The 21496-nt window shown below is 46.0% G+C and overlaps 1 protein-coding gene and 1 long non-coding RNA gene across 8 annotated transcripts in view; one reads left to right on the top strand and one right to left on the bottom strand.

Annotated features, from left to right (window-relative positions):
• The window catches only part of ELMO2 (engulfment and cell motility 2), a 37270-nt gene extending 17472 nt beyond the window's left edge, over positions 1 to 19798 (bottom strand). For 3 of the 7 annotated variants that reach the window (XM_077167772.1, XM_077167776.1, XM_077167777.1), the window contains exons 1-9: positions 19713 to 19798; positions 9888 to 10000; positions 9350 to 9473; positions 9003 to 9043; positions 8457 to 8529; positions 8070 to 8120; positions 4489 to 4670; positions 2791 to 2890; positions 1569 to 1720 (exon numbers count right to left, since the gene is read on the bottom strand). In XM_077167772.1, the coding sequence (XP_077023887.1) occupies positions 1569 to 1720; positions 2791 to 2890; positions 4489 to 4670; positions 8070 to 8120; positions 8457 to 8529; positions 9003 to 9043; positions 9350 to 9427 (677 nt within the window). In that variant the 5' untranslated portion in view covers positions 9428 to 9473; positions 9888 to 10000; positions 19713 to 19798. Of the gene's footprint in view, positions 1 to 1568; positions 1721 to 2790; positions 2891 to 4488; positions 4671 to 8069; positions 8121 to 8456; positions 8530 to 9002; positions 9044 to 9349; positions 9474 to 9883; positions 10001 to 19712 lie in introns of all 7 variants that reach the window. The other 4 variants (XM_077167775.1, XM_077167778.1, XM_077167774.1 and 1 more) reach the window with 4 other exon arrangements.
• Positions 19799 to 20297: 499 nt separating this feature from the next.
• LOC143683253 (uncharacterized) overlaps positions 20298 to 21496 on the top strand; it is a 34187-nt gene continuing 32988 nt past the window's right edge. Inside the window, exon 1 of the long non-coding RNA XR_013175423.1 lies at positions 20298 to 20450. This is a non-coding gene — a long non-coding RNA (uncharacterized LOC143683253). The remainder of the gene's footprint in view (positions 20451 to 21496) is intronic.

The following is a 21496-nucleotide window of genomic DNA, read 5'->3' as shown; positions in this document are numbered from 1 at the left end:
ATTTTAAACAAATACCTTCAGCTATTCTCTGGAATCTTAAAAGCCTGAAGGCAGAAACCCAATATAATCCTAGCACTTGACAAGTGTTTGCTGGCCATGCAAAGGGTCCATTCTGTAGTTCTCTTTATAAAGGAGCCTGATGAGCTTCCTGGTCAGCCAGGGGTACCCTGGCATCTATTGGATCGCGTATCTCTCAGCCCAACCAACAGAGGACACACTTTTCCATGGCAGCTGTGGGCGGAAAGTATGCACTGACTGGCCCCTAAAAAATGCCATCCTCCTCTGTCATGCTGAGGGAGGCAGCTGGGGCCATTCCCAGCTCAGGGACAAGCAAACAAAGAGAAACAAGAATAGGAAAATAGGAACTTTCTACCCTGGAGTTTATAATGCCCTTCTCAGTTCCATCAATCTTTTTGGCTCTTTGGTATAAAGGCTAATACTGGAAAACTCCTTAATAGTCACAGCAGAAATCTGAGCTACAAATAAAGGAAAAGAAAGCAGAGAGGGCAAATCTTATGGTGTTTATTAACTTGGACGTGTGGGAAGAATAGGTTGGAAGCACAGCTGAGTGGAGACAGGGCAATGATAAAACATCCAAATCTGGGAGCCGTGGTTTCTCACGGAACAGCGCTCTGGTAATGTCCAATAAGCTCGAGATGAAAATTAGCAGTGTTGCAGCCTTGTTGTGGGAAGTCCAATCTCGAAGTGTATACTGGCTGGAAGTGAAGCAAAAAGAACGGAGAGGAAAAAGTGGTACACCTAAGGGCTCACTGGCCCACTGGCTTTGTTCATAACCTGGTAAAATGTTTTAGGACGTGATAAACTTCTTAAAAAAAACAAACAAAAGCAAAAATCCCTTGAATTTATTGAATACCTATCTTGTGCTGGCCCCTTGGTAGGCCTTTTTTTTAATCTCCTTTGATGCTTCCCAGTTTATAGATGAGGAAAAGAAGGCCAGAAGGGATGGCAAGGTGACTGCTGAAGGCAGAGAACGGGTCTGCAGCGGGGCCTGGCTCTGGACTAGAGACGATGTCATCCTGAACCTGGCCCTACGTGTCACTTCCTGGCACCCTCCACAGTAGATCATTAATTCAGTGAGCGCTCATTCACCAAACACTAACTGAGCTTCTTTTGAAATCAGGGAAGGGGATAAAAAATGAATTGTCCCCATTCTCAGGAAGCTCAAAGTTTAAAATGGGTGAATGATAATTAAAATATAGTCTTTTATATAAATATTATTATAATGAGTATAGATGAGACTATTGGGCCCATAGAGGAGGAAGTATTAAATTCTACCTTGTACCAAAATGGTACAAGGGGAGGTTGAGAAGGTTCGGGAAAATTTCACTTTTTCCTATGGGCCAAGGAGAGTTAGTAGAGGGTTTTAAGCAGAAACATGATCAAATCAGACTTATGGAAAGAATTCTGGCAGTAGTATGGAAGAGGTGATAAATGAACACGCCATTTGGAATATAAACAACACAGAGGTGGGACTGGAAGAGAAACAAAGTAAGAGGAGAGAAGTGAAGGGACAAGTGAAGGGCAGTAGTGCAGGGTCTCCTACTCACACCTGGAGGTGTGAGATGAGCTGTCCCACGGTGATTTCTTCTGCTATCTTCTGGTACAGACTCTGGCTGTTCAAGACCATGCTCTCCAGGATGGCCAGGGACCGCTGAAGGATTGACACGTCTACCATGGGCTGGCTCACATACCCTGCGATCTAAACCCAGACCAGGAAAAATCAGTTGGGGAGCTTAGGGCCCAGGAGAGCTGGCTGGCTTAGGAGTTGGATCCTAGTCCTTGAAGGTTCTCTCCTCTTAGGCATGATGCCTACATTTGGGTAGTTTCAACTAGGTGGACAGTGAGACATGGTTTCTGGCTAACCTGGCCAATATGCCAGCGATCCCTTAGGCATGGATAACTCAATCTCAGATTACAGTAACCAGTTAATCAGATCCTCAAAATCTAAGCTCTTAATCCTTTTTCAGAGTAAGGATTCAGGTGCAGACAGCAGAGGATCTTACTGATATTGGGATTTCATTTTACCTACATGTACTCTATTCTCCTGACTTCTTCCCTATACACAATGAAGCATTACAGATTCTGAGAAGTGATAAGAGCCTTGAAGTCTTTACTCCCTCTTCTGAGTCCCCATTATAATATCCTTGATACACTGTTATTTCGCTTTTGCCAAATGCCCAACACCCCAAATCAAAACATCCCAACCCAATGAGAGGTTAAACCCTGGGTCATTTATTAAATCTACTGTTCACTGCTTTTTAGTTCAGTTTTCTGAATTGACATTGTGCCTTCCTGTAGAAGAAACAAGGGCAAAACTAGTTTGCCTTCTCTTCCCACCCATTGAATTTAATTTGACAATCCAAACAGCCTACTTTGTGGATTTGTAAACAGGAGGCAGAAGTGAAAATGGGAGGCAAATGAAATGAATATTCTTTATCCACAGCGAAGAGCGCTCAGAAGCAGGTCAGAAAACTTAAGGATAGTACTGATTGAATGGTTTTATTTCAGGTTTCATTAGCAATTCAATTCGACTTTGACCATAACTCAGTTCTGAGGGCCTAGTTCTATATTCCCAGTGAAGATTTTGGGGATATAACAGGGTAAATCTTTCAGAGCCACAGGAAGATAAGGGGCTGAGGATGAGAAATCTGGTCCCCAGGAACATAAAGCCACCTTACCACAATGGCTGCATTGCTTCCATCTCCTCTAAAACCCAGAGAACAACTGACAACTGAGGCCGGGAAAAAAAAAGAATGTTAGAGGCCTCACCTGCTTGATAAAGGTGATGGAAACCATGTCCCAGGAGACAATGCCATGGTCCATGAGCTCCAGGAAGGCAGTCAGGGTGAAGGCCAGCATCTCACTGTAGCTGAGATATGTGGAAAATACATACAAAATAATATAAAAACTCAGAACCAGGAACCCAGGTGAAAAGGCAAGCACCACAGGGTAGATTTAAAGGGAAGCACCCTATGGGACATTAGTCAGTGGGCCTGTGTGACGCTAGCTAGGTGTGGAGCAAATTTCGCTCAGGTATTTATCATTGAAAAGAAAAGGTTGCTGGGTGATTTCAAAACTGCCTTATCTCAGGGAAAGAGAATCACGTATCTTATTTCCCAAGACCACAGCAGATGTCAGACCTCTGTCAAACCCAACACTTATTAGGGGGACCTTGGTGAGCTTACGTTCCATGTAAACTTTCAGGCCGAGAGGCAGCAGAGTGCAGAAGGGCACAAAGTGTGGGTGTGTGTTTAATTCCTAGTCAATCGTTTACCAACCATGCAAATTTTACCTTCTCCAACTTCACTTTTTTTCTCTGTAATCTCAGCATTAACTTAACCTCTCTTGGTATGGTGAGGGCAAGACAACAACATATGCAAAGCACTTAGTCTAGTACTGGCATAATGTAAGGATTAAATGTTTTCTCTCCTTTGTCTCTCCTCCTTATGCATACAATTCTTTATACATCTGTACTGTACTCTATAATTAACCATATTCCCATTTACAAAGCATGTCCAGATAATTTTCTCATTTGCATATTTCTCACAACAATACTGCAAGGTAAGTATTTTCATCCCCATTTAAAGAAGAGGAAACTAGGGCCAGTCCAATCCTACACTCTTGGGAGACTGCAGAAATCACATGTCGGTGCTGATGGCAGCCTAAGGCTGCAGAGCTTCAGTGCAGCTTGAGCAGCCAAGACTTAAAACAAATATCTGTGATTAGGTGCTCAGTATAGATGAAAACCTTAATAGCTGATCTACTGGCTGAAAGATTTCTGACTCACTGTCTGCCGGATTAGTTTTCAGAGACTTAGATGAGAATCTACGACATCTGTTTCTTCACTGCTGATCACAACGAGGCAGAGCTTTGTGTTCATCTTGACACTTGGGAGTATTATAAAGATGTTCCTAGTCTATGGCACAGTTCTGGATCTCCTCCTCCCTGGGAAAACATGCGTTAGGGAAATGGGGAAGGGGATGGGGTAAAAACTAAGGAAGGCCCATGTATGTGAGTTTGTGTGAATGGGGTAGGGCGGTGACTACAGAGGGAGGGGGGCAGAGGAATGGTTAAGAACAGACACACTTGTTTTGGTAGATTGTGAACAGTCTGCTCACTAACCCCCATCCTGCCAAGCGTTTCCCATAAACTAACAGGCCTTTTCATGGACTGACCACTCTCTTTCCTGACTTCTTCAGCACCTCTCTTTACCACTCAGGTGGCACTTGTTCATGTACTGTTTTGTATTGTTTCTTAATCTGTAAGCACTTGCATTGCTTCCCAACAATTTCAAGATTTAAGACCACAAGAGTGAATTATATCTCTCTGTGGGGACCCCAGTGATTGACCCACTGGTCTGTATCTAGGTATTCAATAAATACCTTTTCAGACTCAATGGAAAGCAAGAACAGGATGCCCTGCGGAGTGTGAAAGCTCCTGGAACAAGCCTGCACACTGGACACTCACTGGGATAAGAGCTTGGTTCCACTTTCCACCAGCCGCGTCAGCACAATGATGCCGTCCATGTTGATGAACTCGGTGGCGAAGGTCACATCGGCAGAGAGCTTGGCCAGCTCCTTCATGGCATCCAGCCGGGTCTCCATGCTGGATGACTGGGTCCTCTCCATCAGTTGGCGTGCGGCCCGGGACTATGAGACCAGGGACAAGATGTATGCCATCTGCTTCTGAGACAGGCTCCTACTCTGCAGAGAGCTCATAGGGCCTTTCTGTGGACATCCAAGCCTGAGGCAGAACTAGTTTTTCACACTACTTAGGAGTTGTTAAACAAATGTTTATTGAATCAATCAGGAAACTACTAGTGTGCCAAGACCAATGGTGGCCAACTGTAGCTATCAGTATTCATTCTGTACTACTCTGATCTATGGATTAAAAAAAGAAACTTCCACCAAGGGAACAGAAGAGAGATGTAGGAGATTGATGACAGTTCCACTAACTCATGGCAAGTCACAGAGAAATGGATATTTGTTCAGTATAGGACATGTTTCTATTAATTAATGCTGTCATAAAATGGAATAGATTGTCTCTTGAAGTACTGAGTTCCCTGTCACTGGAAGCAACCAAGTAGAGTTTAAACAACCACCTGTCAAAAATGTTATAGAAGGGATTTTTGCATTAGGTGGAGAATTTAATCAGGTAACTTGTGAGGTCCCTTTCAATCCTAAAATGTGACAAGCGTAACGATGTTGTGTTTTGTTTTTAAAATTTCTCTCAAAGTCCTTATCAATCTTCCTCAAAATGAAAGTTCTAGGGAAACTTAAGAATATCCAGGAGCCCGAAGCAGTCAATTTCAAAATAGCTTTTTAAAAACACTGACTGGTTAAAGCAAAACCTCCTCTTACTTTAAGAACTTTTCCTAGTCAGGTTATTGGCCTCCTTTTTTTAAGCTACTGCTAAAATAATTCCTCTAATGTCCCTAATCTTTCCTTTTGCTGAACATATTATTGTCAGTACTTCCCAACTTACCTTTCATCATTCCCCATTTCTGTGTGTGTTTACTGATTATTCTCCGCTAGACTGGAGGAGGCTTGAGAGCAAAAATCGTTCCCTAGGTCTCTATTTTTCGTCACAGTGCTAAGATGTGACTGGAAGTCAGTTCCTGTTGCTGGCCAGGAAGTCAAGGTCTGCTCACCCCTCTCCTCGTCGCCTGTGCTCTTCTGCTGTTACAAAGAGGGCCCTTAGTAGCACACCACCCTTGAGGGTACAGACATCCTCCAGGGTCCCGGACACGGAGAAACGTGAAGCACGAGGAAAGGTCACAGGATAGAACAATTTGAAGGGCACTGGTCTGCATCACTCAGAAACTTCCAACCCCAAATTCAGTTTTCTTCCTGCGACAGCATTTTTGGGCTGCTGCCTCCTTTCCAGGGAGAAATGTGTTTCTGGGAAAGTCAACTCCTCTGTGCAAGAGGTCTGTAAAATGTTTTGGCACTTCCACAGAAATCAGTAACACCCAGGCTGTCATATTAATTAGCAGCACTTAGGAGAGATAAATGACTTAAGATGAGAAGAGTTCAGAAGAGAGGGAGGCAGAGCTCATAATAGGAAGAATCCTGGCCTTGGATCAAGCAGACCTATGTGGCGGGCCACTCGGCCACCTTTTAGTTGTGTCACAAGTGGCAAGTTATTTAACTACTCCAGCCTCAGTTTCCTCATCTTCAAAATGGGGATATTAAGAATACCCACAACATCTAATGCTTCCAAGGATTAAATGATAGAATGTATACAAAGTACTTAGCAAAATACAAGTGTTCGGAAGCCCTTAAATCCACATCCTGGCTTAGGAAAGGCTATATTCAGGCTTTTCTGGGGAAAACCCCGTAATTGTGCAGGTGGGTACCACTATAAATTCACAGTCTCAGTGGGCACTTTGGTCATGGAACCAAGCAGGCAGTTCTTATTCCATTCTCCTCCATGGCTATTCTAAATGCTCACTACTTTTAACACAGCTTTACTTCCTTTCCTCTGAAATGAGTTTTGTCTCTCTCCTTGCTGAAAAGACAAGTGCCATCATGTGCGTCATTTTCCGGCAGCCCTTCTACAAAGTGACCAAAGCTATGCCAAATCTTGATCCTCTGCCTCAGGAGTTACGCAGTCAGAGGGAATCCCTCTGCCTGGACTTTGGGTCCCTCCAGTTGTGAGCGAGTCCAGTCCTATTCCCTTCTTTCCTGCACTTTCAACATTTCCTCTTTACTGACTCTCTTATACTATTTATAAACAGACTCGTATCTCTTCCACCTTAACATTTTCAAGAACACCTGAAGAACTGCAACAGAAGTTACTAACTGGAGGGTAGGAGGAGGTAGGAAACTGAGAAGATGGGGGGAGGAGTGGAAGGGAGACCTTTCATTTTATCTTTGATCTTTCTGATTTTTTCAATATATTAATGTTTTACCTATTTTTAAGCACATCTTTGTAAGTCCACCCCCCCCTTAGGTCACCACCTTCTCTATCTACTTCCTCTATAACTAAGCTTCTTCACAAAGTGCTAAGTTCAAGGTCCTCACTTTTCCATTTTTCCTTTATGCAACCACTGTAATCTGACCTCTACCCAAGCACCCACCAAATCCGTTCCCAAAGACCACCAGTGATCTCCTGACTTCCGAGGTTGGTAGTTTTCTGTCTCAGTCCCCTCAATCCCTCTGCTCATTAAAAACTGCAGACCACCCTTCTTCCATCCTGAAGCTCTCCCTGCCCTCCACTGCTGGTTTTCTTTTCATCCTTGTGGTTGCTTCCTTAGTCACCTTTAAGGGCTGCTCTTGCAGAAATCAGGGCGTCATCGTGTACTCTCCACTTTCCTTACACATCTGGTGATGACTATCAAGTTTGCCTTCTAAACATTTTTCACATCAGCCTTTCATCTCCATTGCCACTTGCCTTTATTAGGCTGCTAATATTCCTCATTAGCCTCTTAAATGGTCTTCCCACGGCCAACCTTTCTTCTGCTAGCCCGTCTTCCACATTCACTGAAGTGATCTATAACATAAATCTAAACATGGCTCATCCCTCTGTTTAAAATCCTTCAATGCCCTCCATGTTTTCCTTCAGGATAAAGTCCAAACCCATGAACAGGTCATCCTGGAACCTGACCTCTCAACGACTGCAAGCAGCCCCTCAGCCATCCAACACGCTTACCGTCCACAAACACATCACAGGCACCCACATCTCTGTGTTCTTGCATTTGCTGAGCTCTCTGCTTGAATACTTTTCATTTTCTTCTTTTTCCAGATAATTCTTGCTTATTCTTCAACATGTGGGCAAAGCATCCCCTTTTCTGGGAAGTCCTCCCCAAACCCCCAGGCTGAGTTAGGTGGTCCCTTTTCTGTGTTCCTACAGCACCCTAAGCAGCTTTCTCATAAGGACCTTGAGAGAAGCTCTGAATTCTATTTGTTTGCTTATCCTTCTCTAGGCTGCAAGAGTGAAGACTGACTTTTTAATCTCCGTAGCCTGAATTTCTAGAAGAGGCTGACCCATGGTAGGTGTTCGAATTTGCTAAATGAATGGACCCTTAAGGAAGGCAGATGACCTACCGGGGAGATAGCCAGCTGTAAGATTGTCCCATTCTTAATGTCATTGCGAGTCTACACAGGAAAGAGAAAAACAGTAATATAAAATATGAAAACTGTGTAAGCAAGCTGAAGCAATAAGAACTCTTGTTCATTCTTAAGTAGGTACAACTCTTCAGTCAGACCCTTTTTTTCCCTGTTTTTTGGCAAAGAGCTTCTAAAGTTCTCCTCATGCACCCTCAGTTCTCAGAAAGCAAAAGCCAAATTCTTCTAGCCAGAGGAGAACAGACAGCACTTCCCAATCTGCCCAAGGAACAGCTTTTCACCCAATGAGTGGATGCAAGGTAAGATAAATAGGGCGGTTCATTTCAAAGTAGGGCCTGTAAGACTTCTGCTCCTTCCTAGACCAACCTGTTCAGTGATGTAGAGCTGGGGACCATCTGCATAACGGAGGGTATAATACTCCGGGTTAGGCAGTGACCACCTATGAAAGAGAAACACAGTATATCCCATTTGAACATTCCTCTGGGCTGGTAAGAAGCTGAAAATAAACAATTTTCAATAGAGTTGTTCAGAGGGGCGGCTGGCCTCTTTGGAGTACAAGGAGAAAAAACTCCAGAGCTTTAGGTTGAGATGTTAAAAATATATATACTTTTTAGCTTTTTGTAAACAATGGTATTACAAAAAGAGGTACATAAATTGTGGTCTTAAATCCTACCAGGACTTCAAACACAGCATTCCCAGACCTAAAGGGTAGATTTATGGGAGTCTTAGGGACATCCTCATTAACTATACCTCGTTCTTAAGGCCATGCGCCATGGAAACCCCATACTGGGGACTAGACTAACTGAAAATTCTTTGGCAGAATTTCTTCTGAGATCTGGTAGTGCTCCTTTAATCTTCAGGACTGCATTTAAGTAGCCGCCATTGTCCAAAATAAGGGACATTTCAACCTACCCATCACAAACTTCCTTGATGATGGATGCCAGGGGCCGTTTCTGAAAGACAGAGAGAGATCCTTAACCAACAACCACAGCCTAGACATGCCAAGATTCTGACCAGTGGGTTATCACGCATCAACTGGGGGCCTGAGAATGGATTTCTCTGATACCTCCTGTTGAAGAGGAAGCCTCTCCCAAGCCGTGGTGACTGGCCTTCCACAAGAGGAGCAGGCCCAGAGTTCAGCTTTCCTGTCACTAGTTCTTACTCTTGAGGCCAATGGTTCCCACCCCTAAGGGCATCCTCTGCCATGTGCTCCCCAGATCCCTCCCTTGGCATCACTGCTTCTCATTTTAGGAGCTTACCTGGTCAATCTCAAGGAGCTGAGCATTAGCACCTGGCCACTCAATGGCCACTTTGACGATGTCTGATGGTGGTGGCATTGCTTCCAGTGGGCCCTACTTCACCAAGACACCTAGAAAGACAGAGCTGCCCGTAGAGAGAGAATCACAAAGAAAGAAAAAGTCAGAGTTTGCCTCCATTTTCTCACTCTGGTTATAAATTTTGGAGAATCTTAATATTCAGTGCAAGCTGACAATGAAACTCCTTGGTTTAAACTTTCCTCAATCATACCACAGCCTCTACTTCGGCTTTTGTCTCTTTAGATTAAATCAGCAAGTAGGAATGGGACAATCCAATCTATCAGCTGCAGATCAGCCAGTGGTATAAATTGCCATGGTGACACTTCAGTTTAATGGTCAATAGGACTTTGTGGTAGAAGGGCTTATTTACTACGTATTTCTGTCTTGGGATCTTGACAGGGGTGAAGCATATGCTCTACAACAGGTAAGAAGAGACACAACCTTTTCTGGGTTGAGTGGGTAGCTGAACGAGCCAACCTACTTCTGTTCAGCTTCATCCCAGGAAGATCCAGTGTCAGCAGAGCCCGGTCACATGTTCTCTTGCCTCCTCCTACTCACTGCTGCCACTCCTCCTCTCTCAAAGGACAAAATCCTCTGTGTGGGATGATGCAGAGTTCAGAAAATGGGGAAGAGAACTGGGACAGGAAATGCTATTTTAGTCCCTACTGCCAAGGGCAAGGACTGTTAGGGCTCAAATGTAGGGAGATGAGACACCCTCACACAAAGGCCCCTCTTATAGGAGCAGAAGCACAAGACTTTGGAAGTACCTCCAACCCCCTCCCCCACTTGTCTCCAAAATAAAGGAAAAGAAATCGTTTTGAACAAGTCTGGAAGTTGGGTCCATGTGATCAGTATCCTAGGCAACACTGCTAGCTTAGTGGTATTCCAAGCAGTAACTAAAGCATTCTCACTCTGAGAGCTGATAAAGAGAAGTCACTCAACTGATGGATGATTTCAATGTATATTTACACTCCTTGCCTACAGGTCCAGGAAAGGTCTTTTGCAACGAAGCTGGCCCTAACAAGGCAGGGAGAAATTCCAAGGGTAGTAGGTACCATGAATCACTACATGCCTATGGCAAATCACTTAACTTTTAAGCTTACCTTATTAGCATATCTGCAGGATTTAGGAAGCCTGAGATATAATTTGCGTACAATAAAATTCATGGTGTGTGTATGTTCATATAAATCCATCTCTGTAACCACTACCCCAAACAAAATATTGCACATTTTCATCACCCCTGAAACGCCCTTGTATCCCTTTCCAGTCAATCCTGAACTCTCCTGCCCTGCAAGGAGCATCTATTTCTGGCTTTTATCACCACAGATTAGTTTCGCCTGTTTTATGCCTCATACAAATGGAATTGTATCATATGGGTTCTTTTTGCTCACCATAACGAGATCAATTTATTTTTAGATCATTTGTTTTTTAGTTTAGCTGCTACTGCTTTTTTAAATAAATAGGCAGTGGAGACAGAGCAGAAAGCGCGGAGCTGGGATCATTTTCTCTCTGAAGGAAGCCTCGGGGCCTAATCTTACTTCTGTCACCAAGGGCTTAGGTGATCAAGTCTGTGTCCCTTCTACACAGTCTCAGTTTTCTCTACTGTAAGATGGGAATGCCGAACTAAAGCATTTCTAAGGGCCTACCTTCCGAGTCTAAAAGTCAATGATTCTAAATCAGAACTTAAATCTAAGTAAGGACTGCCCATTTCAAAGTCCTCATCAAAAAACCTGCACCTTCATTCTCATGGTGCTGCTATGAAACAAATTTTTTGGAACTCCTTTCTGGATACTATTTTTGGAAATAAGCCAAAATTCATGATTTTATATATGTTTTATATTGACCACAGATGCCATTTCCTAGGCTGATTGTCTCTTTATCAAATTTAATATTGAAGGTCTAAAGGATGTTTCCAAAAACTCGTATCATTTTAAAGCATATGGATTTGCAACCACTAATATTACTCAGCAGATCCTAATGATTAGCACCCACCTAAGTTCCCATTCTCAGCAAATCTGCTTGTAGTCTTTGCCCCAGTTCCTTGGAGAGACAACCTCTGAGTCTTTGGAATTTCCCATGACAGGGATATCATATCTTCTTTTATTCTTGGTGGGCCCAGAACCACATCTGATAGCTCATATGCCAATGAGAGGACAGGGTGGGTGAGCCTCGCCTGCAGCTGTGAGGCAGGAGCTTGGCACACCAGAGACACCAATGCTGTGATGAGGTTGGGGCTTTGAGCCACCGCCTTTCAGCCCCACCTCCCTCACCTTTGGGGTGGGATGGCTGGAGACCGAGTGGAACCCCTTGGACATCAATTCCACCAATCATGCCTCTGTACTGAAACCCCCGTATAAGGTTGGGGCACCTGAAGCTCTAGGGAGCGTCCCTGAGGGATAATAATATATCTGTGCAGGGAGGGTGATAATTTCTGACTCCACACGGAAAAGACTCCGAAGCCTGCATTCGAGACCCACCCAGACCTTACCCTACAAGGGTCCTCTTTTGGTTTATTTGTATCCTTTTATTATAATAAAACCATAATCATAAGTATATCACTTTCAGTGAGTTCTGTGAGTTGTTCTAGCATCACGTCTTCTATCAAATCTGAGGGGGTAGTGGGAACCCCAAATTTATAGCCAAGTGGAGAGAACTGCAAGTGGCCTAGGCGCCCAAACCTGTGATGGTGCCCTCAATCTGTGCCGTCTGGCCTAACTCCGAGTAGTTGAGTCAGAATTGAATTGCATTCCTGCAGTATGTGCAGGTATGGTCAGAAACTGTCAGAAGTTATTCAAGTTGTAGCAATATATAAAAGCTTTATACTGCACTGTCCCACAAAATGTAGGCAGCCATGTCTGTACTATATCGCCCCCTCCCCAACTCTGCCACAGCTGGTGAGACCGGGATGTTCACTGACCTTTGCTGGGCTAAACTGTTTTCTCTCAAACTAAAGACAAACACACTAAGGAAGGTGGATGGTAAGTGGATGGGACAGTAAGATCACAGTCCGTGTCAGAGTAGGTACCACGGCAAGCCCTAACTCACAAGCCAAAGCTATGGAAAAGCAAAAACCAAGAGCCTCCAGAGGAAGCTGGCCTGCAGAGAGAACCCAGAGACAGACACACACGTGGAGACCAGAAACCAATCCCACAAAATTCTAGAAAGTGGGGGAAAAGCCACCATCTGATGACTTTCAGATTCCAGGGCTATACTTCCTTCCCTTGGGGTCCATAAAACTCCCCCTGTATCTTTTCAATAAAATGCCTCTAAGTTAAGGTAGTCCGTGTTTCCATTCATTGCGACTAAGTCAAGGCTGTGAGAGTGACTCTAAGTTATGAAGGAATCCTAAAACTGGAAGTCAGATTAGATAGCAGTATCATACATAAGTGATAAGAGGATGGCATTCAGTCTCTTAATTAATAATGGCTGAGCTAATGAAGAGTGAAACTCACTTAGGTAAGTTTGATTTGTTTAAAACTAATCAGTTACACATTGTATATATAATAGTAACGTATAGCATATCTTCTACATACATTATTATGGTTGTTACTCACAGGAACTCTGAAAAACACTTCCTTTTTGTAGGTGAGGTGACTGAGGATTAAAATAGGTTGAAAAATTTGTCAAAAAAAAGAAAGGCTGGAAAGAAGGAAGGGAAGGAGGGATGAATGATCCCATCAGAACTGGTCTCAGGCCTGTTTTCTGACTACAAAGTCAGTTTCCTCCCCGCTACACAACACTTCCTTTGATGATGAGGAGGATGCTATTAACAGCTAACAGCGACACAGTGCTCTGTGCAGGATCTGTTGAGTGCGTTCCATACATCCATTCGACCCACACTGCACCCTGTGTGGTATGTGACTATATCCACTTAAAGGATGAGACAGTGGAGTCACAGAAAAGTTAAGGAGCACGTGCCCACTGTCACACGCTGATAAGTGGCACAGCCAGAGTTTGATCCTAGGCAGTCTGGTGTTCCTTAAAAGCTCATGTGAAAACAGGTAGTGCTGTAACTGGCCCACAGCAAGTGCTCCCTGGAAATTTATGGTTTGCTGTATCTGAATCTAAAGCATACTGAAGATAAGCTATGTATATAAAAAGAGCTCATTAGTGTAACAGATAACAGCACCCACTGTCTACAGATGGCATTCCACACTCCCTGGCAGGGTATTCACTCCTCCAAATCTAGCCCAGACCTGCCTGGACTACCCGCTATTTCTACAACTAGGCAGGCCACATTCCTTCATTTCTTCTTTACCTCTGTATATTCTCTTCCTTGCTTTGACTGTAAGGAAAGCTCCTATTGAAGCTGTAAAATCCAGCTGAAATGTCCCCTCCCCTCTGTGCCATCCCCTAGCTTCCTCCCCTTTTTCTCCATTGTGTTCTCCCAGAATTCTGTTCACACCTCTCTAGAGGATACAATCATGACTCTACTACAGTTATATATTTACACATCTCTCTTTTTCACCAGCCTCTCTTCTAGGACAGAGATAACCCTAGAGTCTCATAACCTAGCAAGCACCTTGCATAGAGTTAAGTTTCAGTAAGCATCTGTGTCCACTCAAACCCAATTGCTCTGAGTTCCTCAACTCCTATGAATCAGGGCTGGCTCCAAACGTGAAGGCAACGGCATGAGCTGGTCAGGCTGTCTGGTGTTCCTTCCACGTCTCACCACCTTAAAACTGCCAATCTACACAGTATGCCCATTATTTAAAATCTGTTTCCATAGCCATCATTAACAAATGTCTCCCTGGAAAATCCAATTTAGCACTTCTGACTCCAGTTAAGTGAAATTACCCCCCTGCTTTTCTCTCATGAAAACATCAGGAGAGAGTGGAAGTAATAATGTTCTCCAGAAAATATTTGCAGGATAAAGGATCTCCTAACAGGGAACCCTTCTAACACATATCTGCTTACCCTCTTCATTTTTATTTCAGAAGGGAAGTGGAAATTAGGTCGAAGCAATTCAATAACATTGCAAAATTCTTGGGGTTATAAATAGCCTCTTGCTCCACCACTCAGCAGTACTACAGAGTTAATAGAAAATGGCCAAGGTAAGTGTGCTGTAGTTCCACAACCAGGCCCAGTGGGCAAAGAAGTCATTTGTCCCTTCTGGATTAAAGCGCTCTTTACTCACTGTCCTCCCACACCCTTTAAAGTATTACCGAGACAAAGATGATCTAGAAAACTCAAAATGCAACAAAGCAGGCCCATACTGATCTGAAGATAATTTCACCATAGAGCACAAGCATGAATGCCAAGACGTTCAAAGGCAAAGCTGGGAAAACAAGAGAAAAATGGGAATGTTGCTATCTCCAATGGAGTACTCTCTAAGTGGCTTCTGGAAGGCGTGCTTATAAAATCAGCACCACTACAAAAGGTTCTGTGGAGCTCTATCAATCACCCATGTAGTGGCTGCTTCGTGGAACCGCATTCTGACAGCAGGGCTGGGGAGCTCATATTAAGAAAGGAAGTGAAAGATGATCCCTTCCCATTATTCAGGAATTCAGAGTGCCAAAGGTTTTTAGCTCCCCTCCCTCCCTCCATTCCTTTAAGGGCGTGTGCTTTTTGTCCTATTCTTTTGCTCTTAATTAGGTGGGGGAGGCAAGGATAAGTTTGGTTTATAAGTTGCCTGCAAAAGAATGAGTGCCCCATCCCACTCTCACCCCCACCACACAGGAAGGTAACCAGAGGTCACAAGATCTTTCTAATCAAGGACACAATTTCAGTAGTTCAGCCTTCCCCCTCCGAAATCTCCTGAGAATCGACTTAACTTTCCTTAGTCCAGGCCATAGAGGAGGCTCGGAGGTATAAGAGGGCAATTCGCTCGCAGAGATTCAGGGTCTGACATTTACTACCAGAAACCCTGCGAAGAACCCTTATACCAATGGCAGCTGAGGTTTCTCTTTTTTGTTGTTAAAATTTGTTGAACACAAGGACTCACCCAAACATGGTTAAAAATCACTAACTTGATTAGAGACAAAAGAGGGTGAAGAGGGTGTGGGGTCAGGGTACCTGTTGGGCTGCTTCCCCTAACAATTACCTAAGAACTGCCTAGTCTCTTAGGCTGCTTAGAAACCTTCTACAACTCTCCTACACTTATAGCATAGTGCCTAAACTGCTCAGCTCCACCCTGGCTTTCAGGCTTATTTCTGCTGTTTCCTCCCTTGCAGACCCCGTTTGTCACACCAGACCACTCAGACCAGGCTATTCCCTCAAACATAAAAGGTCTGTACTTTTGCTTGTGCTATTATTCCCTCCACTTATTCCAGCTGGCAAACTCCTACTTGTCCCTCAAAGCTCAGCCTGGAATACCTTCTCTGTGGCTTTCCCATTTCTCTCCCTGCAGGTAAACCTGAACCCTCACCTGTGCTCCCAGTCTTTCATTCAAGCCTGAACGTCCCACTAATTTATAATTCTCTATTTGCAGTCTCTTCTCTTGCCACTCAGAGTGGTCTGCACACAGCGGTGGCAGTGCCTGGAGCCTAGAGTAGTGCGGGACCACCAGCTCCACCCCAGACCTGCCAAATCAGAACCCGCCTTTAAACGACTTCTTCAGGGGGTCACACCCATGTCTGAGAAGCAGGCTCTAGACCAACGGTTCTCAGCTCTGGCTGTGCATCATACATAAGTGCCCAGGAACCTTTAAAAACTCCCCAGTCGACTCGACTCTAACCCACAACCAGGTAGGGACCACAGCTCTGGGCCATGAGCACCCCAGGGACGGGGACTCATCAAGCTGGCTCTACTCCCCCACCTGTGGCATGGTGCCCAGAATTCCACACCAAAATACCCTCCAGCGGGTACCCAAGAGAATAAAAACACTACTGACCAAGTATATACATTGCCTAGAACTTTCCAAACCCCTAACCATTCATGGAAGAGATGGAATTAGAAGAGGTCAGTGTTTACAGACCACTAGCCTCAGTTTTGGGCATTAGAGAAAACAGAAACTGAGATGAAAAATACAGATGACCTGGAGGAAATGATCGTCTGGTGACACAGGGAGAGGGTGCTTTGTAGGGAGAGATGAGCCCAGGGTCGTGAATGAAACCTCAGGTTGTGGGTCTGACTTTCATTACCCGCCGTAACAGCACACACAGCTCTGTTCTCAGTGTAAATCAGTCCAGGCCTCTCATTTTGCAATGAAGGGAACTGAGGTCCAGAGAAGCGGTGAAGGCCAGTTAGAGACAAAGAGCTAGGTCTACAACTCCCGCTTCAGTCCTCCCCACCGCAGCACAGGAGACCTGACTGCTCAGCTCTGTTACAACCACACATGAACTAGGGCCAGCCCTTACAGGGCTATGGCTCCTCATCTACCTGAGGGGCGGGGGTTGGGTGAGATATTGTTGAAGTCTCCTCCAGCTGTGACCACCCAGGGAGGCAGGAAGTACTCAGGGCCTGAGGTCTGGGGCAGGACAGACCTGGATTTGGATCCCAGCTCTAACAATTTCCTTATCTGTAAAATGGGGAACAGAATCAACCCTACCTCATAAAATCCTTGTGAAGATTAAATTGGATAATAGATGAAAAGGACTTAAGCATAATACCTGGCACAGAGTCAGCCTAATTCCAACTGTGTGAACTTGAAGAAGTTGCAACAGCACTGTAACCATGTTTCCCCAACATAAAAAAGCCCTGCCTGCCAGGCTGAAGTATACCGATGACAAAATGAGAGACCATTTTACCATTGGGGAATAAAATCAATATAAAAGGTAAAGTATTGCTTTGGGTGTTGCTTTAGTACTATTATTTCCTAGCTGAAGAATGTTGCAGAGTTTTATAGTTGGGTCAGGAGCAGCAGCCAGTTCAATGCCTGGCACATAATAGGTGCTCAACAAATCTTTTCTAGTGACTCAAATTAAAGCAGCATGCCAAATGGTGTTATAAATTCAAATGCCTTTAAGCAGCCAGGCAGGTATGTAAATAAGCCAAGTAGCCTTCATGTAGGGACTGCGTTAAACTGCAAATTATCCTGCCTAAAGGAGTTCCCAGTCAACGTTTTTAAAAGTTTTAGCTTAGTCAGGGCAGCCTCTCAGCCACCTCTGGCACACCACTGATTCAGGGTCTTCCATACACCAGACACTGTGTGTCTGATAATATTATGTGTTCCAGTTTTGTGTTTTCAAGTACACTGTATGCCTTTGTGGAAGGCTGCGACTTTACACTCTCACATCATGCTAGTCTCACAGCAGATATGCAGTAAGGAATTGCTGAACTGAACAACCAGACTGTAAACTCAAGTCTAGTGCTTCCAGTGCCTCTGAGGTGCTCTAGGGTGTGTAAGTTTTCTACTCAGATCCTGGAACAATCTCAGGCTCAACTAATATACTCCAGGTGGGCTCAGGAACTGGGTCAAAGAAGGATCTGCCTTGTGGGCTTTTCTTCAGCCACATCAAATAATTCTTATTCGTGAGTCATTGAGGCAGGTAACAGATTCACGCAGACACGTTATCTCTGTTAGAATACACTAAAATGTGCTGCATACTGTACCTTTGTTTTAAAGGAATTTGGTCCCCATTTCCTGCATCCCCAGACTTGGCACCTCCTACCGGCAGCTTGGAATACCGAGAGGCCAGGCACTGAGGATGAAGAGATGGGTTCCTAATCCTTCCTCCTCCATGCATAAACTCTAGGATGACCCCTGGCAGGTAACATAACTTTTAGGAGTTTCGTTGTTTTTACCAGTAAAATGCAGGCAACAACAGTGATCTCAAAGGACTCTAGAAGGGAGTAAACATGATAAGATATATAGTGTCTAGCAGTGCACAGTGCAGTAGGGCAGCCACTAGGCATATGTGGCCATCAAGCGCCTGAAATGTGGCTAGCATGAATTGGGATGGGCTGCTTAAGTGTAAGACAGACAATGGATTTCAAAGACATAGTACAAAAAAAAAAAAAAAAGAGTAAAATATCCCATTAATAATGTTTTTGTATTGATTTCATGTCAAGACAATGTTTTGAAATATACTGGGTTAAATGGATTATTAAAATTGATTCCATCTGTTTCTTTTCACTTTTTTAAATGTGGCTTGCATTATATTTCTATCAGACAGCATCGCTCCAGCATAAAGCCAGGCACACACAAATCATTTCAAATATTGTGTTTCCTTCCCCCACAGGTACTATACATGAGGGACCACAATTCACAACGCTTTCCTGCTGCAAAATCCAAGTCCTTCATTCATTTATAAATATTTACAGTGCCTGGCCCTTGGGAGATGCTGGACAACTGGCTCAACAATGAGCAAAAGCAGGCACCACCCTCTTCCTTAATGGACCTTATCTGGGGGATACACAAACGTTAAAACTTTCACAAATAAATGTAAAACTGCAAGTGTTGTGAAGGAGAAGTACGCAAGGCGATAAACTTGGGGGATTTACTTGGCCAGGGAGTCTGGAGCCAGGGAAGACTCCCCCAGCAAAGTGCTTGATCTTAGACCGGAAGGATGGAGTTTACTAGGCTAAGGGGGGCAGGAAGAGTGGCCTAGGGAGAAGGAACACTGAGGGTAAAGACCCTGAGGAGTCAGGAAGGGCTTGCTGGCCACACTGAAGGCCAGTGTGGGGGGAGTGCTGAGCAAGAGGGACCAGGAGATGGAGACCTGAGAGAGGTCAGGGCAGACAGATCCCCAGGGCCCGGGCGAAGATCTGGAGTTGACTCTGCAAAGGGTGGGAGCAGACTCTGCAAAGGGTGGGAAACAGCCCAGTGTCCGGATCTGAGCTGCACTGTGAAAAGGTTCCTCTGGCCATGGTGCCCGGAGGGCCAGGGGAGTAGCCGGGGCGCGCTGGATTTGGGAAGCAGATGGATTCGGGGGGCTCCTGAGCAGGCAGGATGCTGGCGGAGGGTAACGGACAGTGGGGGTGGGGGACCAATGTCGAGGCGGACTCCGCCCGACCCCACACCCTCTCCAGGCCGCTCTCAACCCTTTGCCCTCTCCCCCTCCCCCATCTTCTCTTCGCCCTCTCCGCTCCTTCCTCCACCCCCCTCCTCCGTCCTCCCTCTGCCCAGCCCAACCCCCGCCCCTTAAAGCCTGGCCCGTCTTCATCTCCATTCACTGCCCCTTCCCTTTCGAGGACCCGGTCTCCCTGGGGCTCCAGGACCCGGTTCGGGCCGCGACCCCTCGGGGGCCTGACGAACCGGCGCGGTCCAGCCCAGGCCCGCCCTCTCCAGCTCCTCGGTCCCCAGGGCAGAGGCAGGCCCCGAGCCCTTGCCCCGCTCCCGGCCCAGCCTCTCTCCCTCCATCCCTTGGGTCTGGGCCCTCTCCCCGGCCCGCCCGCTCCGCCCCACGCCGCGCCCCTTACTCACCAGGGGCCCGACCGAGGCCCAGCTCCCGCGCCCGGGTCTCGCCGCCACCGCTCCTCCAGCCTCCGCCGGCCCCGCCTTCCCGGGACCCCGCCCCGCGCAGGCCGCCCAGGGCTCCTATTGCTCCGTTTCGCCGTCACGCTGAAGTCTCTCTTTTCAATTGGGTTGCTTGTCTGCCATTCAAGAAAGGGCGGGCCCCGTAACTCGGGAACCCCTCGTATCCCCGCCCCTCTACGGGAGGACTCTTAAAGAAACAAGAGCCCTTTCCCCTCGTGGGATCTGGAAGGACGGATTTCTCACAAATTCGAGGCACCATTTTTTTTTTCAACTTTTTTTTTTTTCCCAACCCGGAAGAAAAGGAAAAGGCTTTGTTCCTGCTGACAAATCAGAAGTTCTGAGTGCCAAGCGCCTCTGGGGGCACGAGAGCCCCTGGCGCAGCGGGCGTGGACCGCACACTCGGCAGTGGGATAGCTGTGGTTTGGGGGGCTGAGTGGGAGGTGACAGTCGTGTCAGAGGCTGCGAGCAGCCGCGGCGCTCACCACCGACACGGAGCTAATTATACCGGTCCCCCGGGCTGCCCGTGGGCGCCGAGCAGAGGCAGCGGGGCACAGCTCAGCTGCGGTGCTGGGAGAGAACCGTGGGAGGTGGTTCGTCACGGCACCTGCGGAGCTGAACGAGGCCAGGCCCCGTGCCAAGGACCCGCTCGTTCTGACTCCCTTCGTGTGGCAGCCACCCTGTGAGGTAGGTACTCTGCCGAGCCCTTACGTTACAGAGGAAGAGACCGAGGCTCAGAGAGGCGTCGGGGGTCAGACACAGCGTGATGCGCAGAGCCCGTCGCCCCGGCCCGGCTGGAGTTCAGAATTTATATTCTAATCATTTCGCCTCACCGATCCCACAGCAGTCCCTGGAGATAGTCATTTGTCGTCCCGTTTTACAGATAAAACAACTGATCCTGAGCACAGAGACTGCATAATGAGCACCACTTATGTGGCGCTTACGCTGTTTAAAGCAATTTTACATGTGTGGTTTCATTTGATCCTCAGAACATCTCCGAACGGAAGATAACTTTTATTGTTGGTTCAATTTTACGGGTGAATAAAGTTATGCTCTGGGAGATGGAGGCTTAGCAAAAGCTAACATCACAGCGAAGGGCCAGATAGTAAATCCTTTTGGCTTTACAGGCCTTACAGTTTCTCCGACATCTACTCAGCTCTGCTGCTGCAGCGTGAAAGCATCCATCGACTATGTAAACAAATGAGTGTGGCTGTGCCAATAAAACCTTATTTACAAACACGCAGTGGCCTGTGGCGGCAGTTTGCCCAGCCCTGGGCTACAGGACTTTGCTGACTATGAAAGCTTTTTGCATCCCATTCCCTTGTGGGATCTCACAACAACCTTGTTATTATCCATACTGCAGTCGTTTAGTATTATGGGATTATTGTTGTTGATGTGGTTGTTTGCATTGTCACCATCTTACAGTGGAGAAATCCATGGCTCAGTAAGGTTAAAGATTTACCAACTGAGGAACCAGAGGTCAAATCCAACTCTGCTCACTCTAACTTCCATGCTCCATCCCCCACTGTGGCACGTTCTGTGAGATTCCCAGAGGAGTCCACCTTGTTCTAGCAGCTCTCGCTGCTGCCCTGTTCTAGGGGGACCGGTCGTGTGCATGCCCCAGGGTTGTCCTGTAGCCCCCGTCCTCGGGAACGTTCTGCCACTCCTCTCTGCCTTCCCCACAACACCAGTCCCTGCACACCGCTCTCTCCCTCAGCCCCCCACCCCTGCTT

Source organism: Tamandua tetradactyla, chromosome 1, assembly GCF_023851605.1.
Source record: "Tamandua tetradactyla isolate mTamTet1 chromosome 1, mTamTet1.pri, whole genome shotgun sequence".
NCBI lineage: Eukaryota > Metazoa > Chordata > Mammalia > Pilosa > Myrmecophagidae > Tamandua > Tamandua tetradactyla.
This window is presented reverse-complemented; position numbering and strand designations above follow the sequence as displayed.